We start from the raw sequence: 12,931 nt of genomic DNA, 5'->3' as shown, positions 1-12,931 counted from the left end.
ATAATAATAATAATAATAATAATAATAATAATAATAATAATAATAATAATAATAATAATAATAATAATAATAATAATAATAATAATAATAATAATAATAATAATAATAATAATAATAATAATAATAATAATAATAATAATAATAATAATAATAATAATAATAATAATAATAATAAAATAATAATAATAATAATAATAGTAATAATAATAATGATAATAATAATAATGATAATAATAATAATAATAATAATGATAATAATAATAATAATCGTAGCAATAATGATAATGGTAGTGGGATTCGGATAAGGTGATAAGAACCTTGAACATTGTTGCTATTTTCCATGTCAATTGATTCCTGATTTTGATAACTATGAATAAATAATGTTTCATCATCAATTGATGATGCAAAAATATTCTTATTTGTCCAATCTTTCAATCCATGGAATGGCTGTTGTCGTTGTTGTCGTATAGCAGTGGCGGTAATAGTACTAGTAGTACAGGTAGTAATAGTAGGAGTATGAGTAGTAGTAGTGGTACCGTATTCCATTTTTCAATGAAATATTTTTGGTATGCAATAAAATGACTCCTTTAATTTCAAAATGAATGAAGAAAAAAAAGAAAGGAGGAAAGAGGAGGAAAAGGGGAAAAAAAAGATTTTTTTTTTGTTTTTTTACGAATGATTTAAACAACGAAGCTTAAATATGATCAACCCTTTGTTGAAGACCTAGGCTTAGGCTTCATTTTAAGCCTTAAGCATCATTCTAGGCTTCTTTCTTCATCCTTTTCAAGTCCTTTTCCACTCAATCATTTCTCATCTTCGTTATTGTTATTTTTAGGCAATTTTCTCCCATTTATTGGAACAAATTTATTGAATACCAATAAAGAAAATACCAAATCATTGCAAATAATTGTCAACCAAATTGTTGACAATCAACAAATCACAATTGTCAATTTTATGAGAATATTTCATTTTAATTTCCCATATACTTCTTTTCTCTCTCACTTTTTTAAGCCATAAAAAAATTAAAGGTAAAAAAAATTCAGAAAAAGGATATTTTCACTTATTTATTTATTTACTTATCCATTTGTTTATACATTCGTTTGTTTGTTTATTTATTTATTTATTTCTTTCTTTCTTTATTTATTTATTTTAAAATAAAGGGCTAGTATCGATTAAAAGTTGAAGGAATAATTTTGACATCAATAAATCAGTAATACAGTGACAAAGAATTTATCACAGTAATTTGAATTATTTGTTATTTTCAAATAATTCAATTCTTTTTTTCAAAATATAATTGAATTTTCAATACCGATATTTTATTTTAGAGATAAATAAATAAATAAATAAAGCAAAATAAAATATTTCTCTAATTTTGCACATTACTATCATTTGAATTATAAATAAAAACTTTAAAAAATAAATCTTTTTGCTAAATTTTTAATTTTTATTTGTAAATAAAATTGATTGTAATAAAATGTTGCTATCTTTTGGAAAAAAAAGATTACATATAATGTTAAATGATGGAAATTATTCTGTTAATTAATGGAAAGCTAATTAACGGAAAAGTATAAATTAGAGGGGCAAGTTTTAGTTTACAAAAGATTGTAAATTTTATAAGCTAATTAATAGTTGCAAAAACAATCAATTCCATCTTTCATTTGATAATTAAAACATTTCCTTTCTATTTTATCTAAAACTATTTAATTTAGAATTTGGTGATGCAGATTTCAAATTTCCGAATTTGATATTATTGCAATTCCGGATTTGCATGAATCCTTATAAATGTATGGTGCCGTTTCAAAATTTCAATTCCCATTTTCTGTTGTTGAAAAAAAAAAACGGAAAAAACTGAAAAAAGAAATCCATAAAGAAGCGACAGAACGATGGATGAGGAAAATAATCGGAAGTATTGTTTAAAAAAAAAAGGAAAAAAAGAATAAATTGATAAGTTAAACTTTTCCTTACTCATACATACGTTTATCGAATTTGGAAGGGATTTTGGAAGACAATGAATTATCGTTCAAAATTCGATAAAATTACCAGTTTGACAGTATTGATTGATTTTTACGATATGGACAACTGATAAAAAAAAAAAAAAAAACATAAAGTGGTAAGCTCTATGAATATGGTTGTTTACAATATTGATTAAATACGCTCAAGCGTACATAACATGAACCTAAAAACATGTAGACGTTTTAACGTACGTCTTTGTACGTCAAGCTTACTTATTTACCTACACACGATTGAGCACACGTACGTCGCCGTAAAGTTACTTAATGATCACATAAACTTTCTAATAGCTAAAGCTCCTATACGTGTTATAGGGTCCCGAGAGGAGAAATTGAGGTGGTAAAGATGAAAACTTTTTAAAGTACAATCATTACTGGTTGAAAGGTTTATGTAAAAGTAAGAGTGATATTCTTTTGTTAGTTTTTAATAGATTTTAAATTTTTGAAAATTTTTAAAGTTTAAAAATTTTTAAAAGACTATTTTCACGTTGTTATGTTTTATTTTGTTTCATAATTAATTTAAAGAAAAAAAAAGGAAAAATTGTTTAAAAGATTGAAAGAATTTAACAAACTTATAGGAATGAAAAATTTTTGTTAAAATAATCGAAAACATTGTTATTTGATTAATTGGTATTTTTAATTATTTTGAAGATTTTAATTATGTCATCGTATCAATTTCCACCAACTGCTTCATCAGCTGTTCTTCCTGTTTGTTTGTATGAAACAAATGGTCGATTAATTTATGGTACAGAGGAGGAATTGCATAAAATGGAAGAGAATGCATTGGTTTGTTAAATATAAAAATTTTTGAACAAAATCATTTAAATATTTTGTATTTACTCAAATATAATAGGTAACTAAGTATTTGTGTATTTCGATTTATTTTTATTCCCAAATAATTTCTGTTTTACATTATAATTAATTCAATAATTGGGAACTTTTTTCCGTAATGTAATTTAATATCTGAGCAAATTTTGAATTAACTTTTAAAACTCATTAATGTACAAATAGAATAAACTCATTAATATACAATTAGATAGAAAATAAGTGTATGAGTATTTTTTTTCAATGTTCTTTTAATATCATATTTGAAAATAAGTTTGTTTACTTATAAATGCTTGAAAAGTAAATAGATTGATTAAGCAGCGTATGTAAAAGTTAGAAATATTTACGTGCAAAATTTTATGCTTTAATATGAAAAAAAATATTCCATTCATTCGTTTAATTCAAAAAGCTCTATTCGCTGGAAAATTTTTTTGCTATACATTTAAAATGTATCGTTTTTGATAAGTTTGCGAAAATATGATAAATATTTCAGTTACGTGCATTTCCGAAAATTGAAAATGGATTATTGAATCGATTGCAACAATCATTATCGCGTGATAATATTCGCGAAACATTTGTGGACAATCAACAGAGCCGATTTCAACAAGCCATAAGTAATTGGTTAGTGCGAAATATTTTAAGTTGTTTCAACTTTGGCTGACAATTCCTTTAAATTGAACGAAGGTAAAATTATCATTAAGCAAATTTATGCTTGGTATGACAGGAAGTTCAAACTTATGGTAGTTCATTGTGATGCATAAATTATGTTGTTTGCTATTTCACTATCTTCTTACCGTTTCTGATAGATGACAGATTTTTGCACTGACATTAAGGGCAACCAAAGGTATCGATAGTCTGGTTGATTGTGTTCGAAACGCTGTAAGTGGTACCATTCCCTACAGTAATTTGATTTTATCCGCCGGTCAGATCTTCACTAAAGCTCAAACTGATATTACAAATGTTTTTGCTAAATCCGAAGAAAGCTTATATAATTCCATCATGAAGACTTCATCTACATTAAATTGGTAACGTTTTTGACTTATAAAACATTTGCGTAAAATGTTTGCTTTATGGAGCTTATTTAATTCATAATTTAGCATTTAGTCCTAGATTTCCATGGTCTAGTGGTTACAACGTATAAAACTATTTTATGTGTAACATAGTTAATTTGTTTCCCGACGTTTGCTCTGTACCTCAGTTGCAAATGATTGGCAAATTGGCATTGACTTGTACTACTATCGTCGATATCTTTTTAATTCTTCAAATATTGTAACTTTAGCGATACAGTTTTTGTTTTATTCAAATTTTTAGTCAAATTATTCGATCATATGGACAGGAATATTTCAAATATGACTCGCCATTTCAGGTTAACAAATTGGGTTCGTTGTATTGCAGTACATAATGGTGGTCATCGAATTGCAGTATGTCAAAATAATGATTGTATTAGAATATTTTGTTGCGGCTCTGACAGATTACCCGTTACTTTAATGCATCAGTTTCAGCGAAATGTGACTGATATGGCTTGGAAGTAAATGCAGTCGTTTCTTTTTCTCATTAATGAGTTTTAATATGATAATTGTAAATTTTCGGCATCCAGTTTTATGATCATTTTGAATTGTTTTGATACTCAACATAAGATTTTACAAAGATCGTTTTTGTAGCATAATTACACTCATCAGTTAAATTTTATTGGGCTTATAAGTTTGCTCATTTAGGCCTTTTGATCGTACGGTGCTAGCGGTGGCTTGTACCCATGCTGTGTTAATTTGGAGGCTTGACAAGCAAAATTTTAATATTCGGTTGGTTAAAATATATTTTGCTATATTAAATAGTATTTATAAGTTTTCCGACAGAAAATAATTTGCACTTTTCTCATTTCAGACCATCAGTTAATTGTGCAGATGTCATCGAGATGTCATCACTTGCTCCAATCACTCAGTGTTTTTGGGATTCTGTTTTTGATCAAGCTTTATTTATTGTTTCAGCGTCATCATCGAGTTTGCAAGTATTTTTTCTTTCATCTTATCAGGTAATAGTTAGGGTCATTTTGATTAGGCTATTAGTTGCAGAAGTTTCGAAATTAATGAAAATTTTTGGCGAAACTCCAGTTTTGCTGTCTTTTTTTTATTCTTCAGAAATGCAACATTTTACATTATTTTTTGTATATTCTTCAACAATATTTTTAAGCTAATTTGCTAACGCAGATTGTAGGATTAGCGAAGCGATTCCATACCTGTGCATTTCTTTTTACCACTAATATTTTGCATTTCTTTTTTTTCTTTTTTATTTCGTTTCAAATTCAAATATTCCATTTATATGATAATACTATGAAGAAATATCTTACAAAAAACGTTTTGCTATTGCTAGAAGAATAATGAAATAAGTACAGCAGCTTCTGTTATAGTATTGCCATGCAGTAAACATAATAGGTCTCGGTTTAAGCATTGCGATATGTTTAGAACATGAGTTCTGGATTTCTGGATGTTTTTTCAAAGTAAATGCAGCAGGTTTTTTGGTTGAGTATTATTATGAAGTAAATACATCAGGTTCTGGATACAAGTAATGGTGAAAGTGAACTAGTTGGTTCGTGGGCTGGTGGTCGTATTCGTCATGTATGGATTTCCCCCAATGGTGGTAAAATAGCTGTTGCATATGATGGAAATATGATAAGGTACGAGGATTCTGTTGAAATCTTCAATGAATTATTTTATTTAATTTAATCCTTCTTACTGTCAATATCTTTCATTACTATAAATGTGCATATTTTTTTTTTAAAGTATTTACGATCGTCATTCATGGCATGAAGAACGATGGAAAAAATTGAAAGGTCTTTGTATGGCAGCAGTTTGGACTCCCTTAAGTGATGTATTTTTTTTTGCAACACGTAATGAGCCCTTCATTCGTGGCATTCATTTCGTTAAAAAGTTACAAAATATGAAGAATGATCAGTAAGTACTTTTCTCTTCTAAAATTCAAGATTCATAGCTTTGTTAGATTTTCTGGCTTAATTTCTTATAAGTGAATTCCACTTCTTTTAACGTTACCTTTTTGTTTAGTTCCTTACCTATCTAGATTTATGAAACGTTGAATCGCTTACAAAGTGGTAAATCTTCCTTTTTCTAGCAGTATTGATAGTTGACCGTTGATAGTTGATTCTGAGATTTTAGAGAATGAACTTTTTGTCAGCTACTGCTGTATTTCTTTGCTAACTTTCTAGTTAATATCAATCGAAATATATCTTTCAGTTGTTTCTATTACATTGCAGGTTATCATACGGATCCGAAGTTGCTATCCCTGTATATGATCTTTCGGAAATGATATTAGAACATCCGGATAATGGTAGAGATGCTAGTAATAGTAATAATAGTAGTATATGCAAGATCGATGGATATATTCGTGATATGAAGATTTCTCCTGATGGTCAGCGTATCGCTGTTACTTTCAGTGGTAAAGCAATTTCAACTGTTTAGTTTTTGACATAAGTTAATTAATTCCTTTTATCATAAATGATTAACATATTGACATTAACGTTTGAGGATCCGTTGTTGATATGGCTGCTGCTTTGTAATAAGCATTTTAACAGTTGCGGTGACATGGATTTCCTAAAGATCTTTATGCTTCACATGACTACATCGAACTACACTTCTGAATAATTATGCTATATTGCACTGCGAAAGTTTTCATACAGCAGTGTTAATGCAAGGTTATTCCCTGTTTCACTAATGACAGCGAATACATGAACGTATTGTTTTCCTTATGTGACAGAGCAAAAATTTGGTATTGCTAATGATAGTAAGTCGTTGATGTGTTAATGAAATGATTTTGAATTACAGAAAATCCGGCAGTTATTGCTCTATTTGTGGTTGAAACGATGCCATCATTCTTTTTTGCTCCTTGTGGATTGATAAATGGAGCAGCAAATTTTGGCCCAGCAACCATCTTATCATTTTTCCCAAAATTCCAATATGGTTCATTGCTGATTGTTGTAAGTTTGAAATTATCATGAACACTACGAGGACGATAAGTTTGAGATACGTCAAGTAAAAGTCATAATAAAACATTTCTAACTGACAAAAAGGACCGTCTCGCAAATCGCAGAATCCCTTTTTTTTTCTTTATTCTAAAGTAACTAATTCAACGACCCTGGCAGGACTCGAACCTGCAGTCTTCGCTTTAGGAGAGCGACGCCTTATCCATTAGGCCACAGGGCCAGTCATTGATCGTTTTAATAAAATCGATCAGAAATCGAAGTTTTTGTTTCGATTGTAATCATTATTGAGATTATTATATCTTTGAAAGGAAAAAGAAAACTGTGCAAATATAGCACAATCGATTAATTTGGTATATTTTTTAAGAATACTATTCCATTCATCTTTACATTTTGATTAACCTTAATGGATTTTACTGACTTGTTCTTTTGCTAAAAGTTTTATATGATGTTCTGAGTATAAGTAAAAACTGCTTGTATGTCTTGATATCTTAACATATCAGACAAAATTATGCATCATGCATACTTCATTAAGCCTATAATCCATATTATTAATTTTTCCATTGATAACATGATATTTTGTAAACGTACGAATAGTTGGTAAAGGATGATATTGTGGATTATTTTTCATCGTTTTTAAACATTTTTACAGGTTTGGTCTGCTGGGAAGATGCAATACATTCCATTATTGTACGGTTTTCTTGCCAATGAAGGGATTCATTTAAATCGTACCAAGGAAGAGAAGTTATTGAATGAAATATCAACAGAACAGTTACTGGTCCATGAATCACAGCGGTTTGGAAAGGTAAATTCAAGGAGTAACGGTCAAATGCAAAGAACGGGACTGAGTAGTAGTAGTAGTGATAGTGGTAGTCATAGCCGAGAGAATGCTAATAAAAATTCAACGACAACTTCAAATGTGGATGTAAAGCTGTTCTCTTCGGTGGGACTGTACGATTTATTAACTCTGGAAAGTGCTAAAAAGAAATCTGATATTGTCAATTGATTATTTATGTAGAATTTGTCAATTGATCAATTAGACTATTGGGCGAAATATGTACTTTCTGACTTTTTTAATCTGATTTTTTTTCCCAGCTTCTTGTATATAAGAAGTATCCGTATCGTCCGGTTAATTCCGAATCACTTATGAATTACTCATGAACAGTATTAAACTTTCAGGAAAAGTATTAACTTTTCTGAATTTCCTGCGAATTTTTTAAGATTTCTTATATTTCTTATTTTTTATATCTTTATAAAGAAGTGAGGGGAAAATAATTCGGAGAGCTTAGGAAATGATTAGAATTTTTAATAGAAGAATTAGTCTTACTGTGTGTTACCAAATGCAATTTTTCTTTGTGGAATTTTTAAATGATAAAATAACGATATGATTTTAAAGGAAATAACAATGAAATAACAAATACAGTAAGTGTAAATTAATATCTATAAATTATTTTATATGATAGAATAAGGAAAAAGATTAAAATGGCCTTTTTTCCTTCTCTTCTTTGCATTAATTTGTATTAGTACTTTTTTTTGAAAGGAAAATCTGTGAAAATATACTTCGTACCAGTGATGCACCAATATTATTGTCCTGTCATATTGGTCCATTGAGCTATCACCTGTTTCATTTTGTAGCATTAATAGCAGAGAAACTATTAGCAGTGGCAGAGTTGCTTGCCTGTTTTAAACATGTATCATTTTCATAAGTCAATATTATTGCTTAAGCACGAAAGGCAATATTATTGCTGTTCACAATGATCAATAGAAAATCTCGATTTACAACTTTCCTTCATTTACTGATTAAATTGATTAAGGGTTGGCATAAAAGCGTTCTACCATTATGATAATTTGCTGAAATTTTATCATTTTGATTGTACATTTTTCATGTTGATAGAAATAAATTAAATACGAACTGTGAAACACGATTTAATTGATTAATCTGTCATCCATCAATGGGCAGTAGTTCAACTAATATCTGTGAAATACGATTGCAAAATAAGTGCGCAAACAAAGAGAATCGGCCAATATTACAACATTTCTATGGTATAGTAAAAAATTGGAAGAAAAATATGCTTTGGTATTTTTATATAAATATTTGTTTTTCTGTCAAATCTATCAGTTTTATCATATTTTGTAAAAGTTTATAACTTTCATACATTTTGTAGATGTAATGTTCAAACTTAGTGAAATATTTAAATTCTAATTCGAGAGTACCAGCGTAATTACTTGATAGCTTTGGGATTTAAATCAATTTTAAATCAATATCATCCAAAAAACGATACCATCTTCAAAAAAAAAAGAGAAAAAGAAAAAACTTTTTCTTATTATAAAAATTACTATTAATTATATTCCATAAATATTGGGCAAAAATTTTGTTCTTTTAATATTAAAAATACAAATATTATAACTAACATTTCAAATTGATACTTTCTATCAATATCAAATAAAGAAGCTTATATAAATGATAAGTAAGTGATATAAATAAATAAGTGATATCAATATTTTCTTATTTTTTCTTTCCTCTTATTATTGCCTTCTTTTCTTTATCTCTTTTCTAAATCTATCATTTATAACAATTGCTACTTATTTTATTTCAATCTAACATTTATGTTTCTTTTTTCTTTACTAATTTTATCTCTCTAGCAAATTTTACTTCATTTATTTTATTTCTATATATATCTTAATCCATCTTGCAATTTAGTTATTATTAATCAACACTCATCAAATATGAATGATCGATTCTTTTCATCCGTTTCTTTTTTTTTCTTTTTACATAATATTTCAGAATTATAACCTTATGATAATCTTTCCTTCTTTTCTTTTTAATTGTATTTTTTTAACAATAAAATTCATTTTATTTCAACCTTTCTCTCTCTCTCTCCCTCTCTTTCTTTCTCTCTCGTTTTTTCATTTCTTTTTTTACTTAAAAAAAAAAAAAAGTAATACAGTGCTTTGGTAAATGATGCAAATACAATTATCATATATCCGGAAAATTACAAATAAAGTATGGCGGAAAATTATTCCGGATGATTGATTCGTTAGCGGAATAATAAAATGTAAACAGTCAATGAAATATTTCGAAATATAAATGATGCATGAGGTAGAAGAGAATAAAGTTAAGTTGTAAATCGGTAAAATTAGTAAGCTGGTAAAGATCTATATATAATATGTATATGTGTCTGTTTGTCTGTCTGTGTCTGTGTGCATGTGTGTGTGTGTGTGTGTGTGTGTATGTGTGTTACCACGATGGCATAGATATAAGCAATAGATTTTTGCAGAAAAGATTATAAACTTTAAAGTTTTGTTGTCTTTAATGTTAGCTTTTGTTCGCAACTTCTCTCAAAATCTAAAGTACATTTAGTTTAAGTGGTTATAATTTTAAGAATTAAATTGTTTACTAATTGATGTTTACATAAAATGCAATAGAAATGTTTAATATAAAACAGTGTAAAATGTGTCAAAAAAAAATGTTATAAATAAATGAATTTTATCAAATTTTATCAACATCAAATTAATCTTTGATCTTTACTTTTTTTTTTTTAAAAATAGCACGTAAACAGCACGTAGATTTTTTTTGTTAGAATATTCTTATTCTTAGATAGATTACCTTACCTTACTTATATGGATTAAACGAATAATTTCATCCATCCGAATTTAGAGTTAAACTTATTGTCCTTCTACTAGAATAATTGCCTGAAGACTAACGAGCCTATTTTATCCCCTTCTGGAAACATTTTATCTGATCTGTTTAGCATAGGAAATCCTACCGGAAGCATTTAGCTTAACAATCTCATTGGGGTATACAATCTTTTCCAGCGCAATACAACGAATATTGATGTTAAAATGATCGATGACACAACAACAAACAACAACAACAAACAACAACAACAAACAACAACAAACAACAACAACAACAATAACAGACAACAAAAAACAGCAACAACAAAGAACGACAAGCAATAACAAACAACGACAAACAAGAACGACAAACAACAACAACAAACAACAAAAAACAGCAACAAACAACGAGAAACAACAACAAACAACAGCAATGAAAAACACTGGTAAATAATAGGTAAATAAAGGGAAAAATAAAACAGGCTAAGATGACAAGACACATTTAACTAATATTACTACACATGCATCTTTTAAATTTCCCTTCAATCAATCCTATTACATTAACCCATCTATAGGGTCAACGGGAAAAAGCGGGTCATCATTTAGGCAACCGAAAGAATGATAATTTTGCAAAATGGGTACATTATTATCAGTGATGGTTACCAATAGATAGAAATATATTATCTGATTAATACAGCAATACATTATTCATCTTTATATGTTTATGTATTACAATATATTCATATATATTCATATATTTACTTTTAAACATATATTCGTTCATATTTATCGAATTGGAATAAACGAATAATATTTTTCTAATTCTTATCATAATTAGAATTGAAATAATAAAAATAGTAATATTATTATTGTTATTATTATTATTCGAATTCTAATTATCATAATTCTTATCGCAATATTCTTATCGTAATAATTCTTATCATAATTAAATTTACATAAATTCAATGTTAACCATTTTACAAGCTAAGCAATAATATTTGTTAAAGAAATTTAAATTTGTTAAAATTAGTATTTTTTTTATAACATCAATAATTAAATATTCAATTTTATTTTCCACTCCTTAAAAATGATTGAAGGTGGCAATTTTTTTTTTTCTTGTTGAAATATCATTTTCTGAAATATAAAAAATATGAAAAAAAAGTTTTTTCCAATTCTTTTTTTGATTTCGAAAAAATACAACGAAAAGATAAGTCTTAAAAAAATTTGATGAAAAATTTACGATATTTTGAAAATTTTATGAAATATGTATAAGTGGGAGAGAAAAAAAAATTTTTTTTATGAAACAAAAAGGAAAGAAATATTGCATAAATTAATTAAAATTTTTTAATTAAAAATTGAATTACCTAATTTTTCTGGTTCAATTATTTTAAAGTGATTAAAATTTGATTTCCTTTCATTTTTGCTTTTTTTTCCTTCCTTATTCTTCATGCATTTTTTACAAAAATCAAAATGATTATCTGGTAAAATTTTTTGAAGGTTTAATTTTATATTCGATAAAAAAAGAAATGGAACAATAATTATTGGAATTGAATTCGATTATAAGTCAGATTCGATTTCAATTTCATTTCTAAATATAATTTGAAATTTAATATAAAAAAAGGATATTATGTTTATTTATCATGTATTTAAAAATTATTTTGCATTGTTAATAGAAATGATCCAATAATTCTATTCCACTTAATCGGTTCATTAATTAAACCGGTTAATCAGCTTGTTAGTTCGTGAGCTGGATTTGTTAAATAGCTGATGGATTTGATTGGTTGAATGGTTGGTTGGTTGGTTGGTTGGTTGGTTGGTTAGTTGGTTGGTTAATCAGTTGGATGGTTGGTTGGTTGCTTGGTTGGTTGATTTTCGTCGGTTTCATCCGCCCCATCCCTTTCATCCCAATGAACAGAAAGGAGTAAATGGGAAGGATGAAGGAGATGAGTCAGTTGGTTTGCTAAAATTTCCGCTGATTCAGTTGTAACCGTTCTTACTACTACAACTACAACAACATACTATTACTACCTCTACTACTACTACTGCTACCTCTACTACTACTACTACTACTATCACTATTACTGCTACTATCACTGCTACCACTGCTACCACTAATGCTACTATTATTGTTGCTACTGCTAAATTTAATCCTTTTTAATTATGATTTGATAATTATTTGATAACAGCTGTTTGATTATCATTAGTACAAAATAAACTTGGTTTTCTTATCACTTCTTATACTTATAACTGTTATTGCTATATTCTTGTTGCTATTATTGTTATTGTTATACTTACTATTACTACATCTGATTATAGTGGTAACAATAATAATAATAACATTATTATTATTATTATTACTATTATTATTATTATTATTATTATTATTATTATTATTATTATTATTATTATTATTATTATTATTATTATTATTATTATTATTATTATTATTATTATTATTATTATTATTATTATTATTATTATTATTATTATT

General features: G+C 27.2%; 3 protein-coding genes and 1 non-coding gene across 5 annotated transcripts in view; 2 read left to right on the top strand and 2 right to left on the bottom strand.

Annotated features, from left to right (window-relative positions):
* The window catches only part of LOAG_18125 (hypothetical protein), a gene marked incomplete at its 3' end in the record, with an annotated part of 5,245 nt that extends 4,651 nt beyond the window's left edge, over positions 1 to 594 (bottom strand). The window contains exon 1 of the mRNA XM_020450793.1: positions 318 to 594. Within this exon, the coding sequence (XP_020305488.1) occupies positions 318 to 546 (229 nt within the window). The 5' untranslated portion in view covers positions 547 to 594. The remainder of the gene's footprint in view (positions 1 to 317) is intronic.
* Positions 595 to 2,669: 2,075 nt separating this feature from the next.
* LOAG_08284 lies at positions 2,670 to 7,828 on the top strand (the record flags this gene model as incomplete). Of its 2 annotated transcripts, XM_020447660.1 has the most annotated exons (11): positions 2,670 to 2,795; positions 3,328 to 3,455; positions 3,668 to 3,859; positions 4,201 to 4,362; positions 4,550 to 4,633; positions 4,716 to 4,839; positions 5,381 to 5,505; positions 5,612 to 5,782; positions 6,100 to 6,281; positions 6,668 to 6,819; positions 7,475 to 7,828. In XM_020447660.1, the coding sequence occupies 11 exons, from the start codon at positions 2,670 to 2,672 to the stop codon at positions 7,826 to 7,828; spliced, it is 1,800 nt and encodes a 599-aa protein (XP_020302133.1). The 2 variants fall into 2 exon arrangements, with proteins under 2 accessions (XP_020302133.1, XP_020305487.1); XM_020447661.1 differs by lacking the exons at positions 6,668 to 6,819; positions 7,475 to 7,828 and adding an exon at positions 6,371 to 6,472.
* LOAG_20065 lies at positions 6,973 to 7,045 on the bottom strand. The gene has a single exon. It is a non-coding gene; the product is annotated as a tRNA-Arg (tRNA).
* Positions 7,829 to 10,672: 2,844 nt separating the features above from the next.
* LOAG_08283 (hypothetical protein) lies at positions 10,673 to 12,555 on the top strand (the record flags this gene model as incomplete). The annotated part of the gene is made up of 2 exons (XM_003143815.2): positions 10,673 to 10,886; positions 12,422 to 12,555. The coding sequence occupies 2 exons, from the start codon at positions 10,673 to 10,675 to the stop codon at positions 12,553 to 12,555; spliced, it is 348 nt and encodes a 115-aa protein (XP_003143863.1).
* Positions 12,556 to 12,931: the final 376 nt, after the last annotated feature.

This window comes from Loa loa, assembly GCF_000183805.2.
Source record: "Loa loa unplaced genomic scaffold supercont3.200, whole genome shotgun sequence".
In the NCBI taxonomy this organism is placed as follows: domain Eukaryota; kingdom Metazoa; phylum Nematoda; class Chromadorea; order Rhabditida; family Onchocercidae; genus Loa; species Loa loa.
This window is presented reverse-complemented; position numbering and strand designations above follow the sequence as displayed.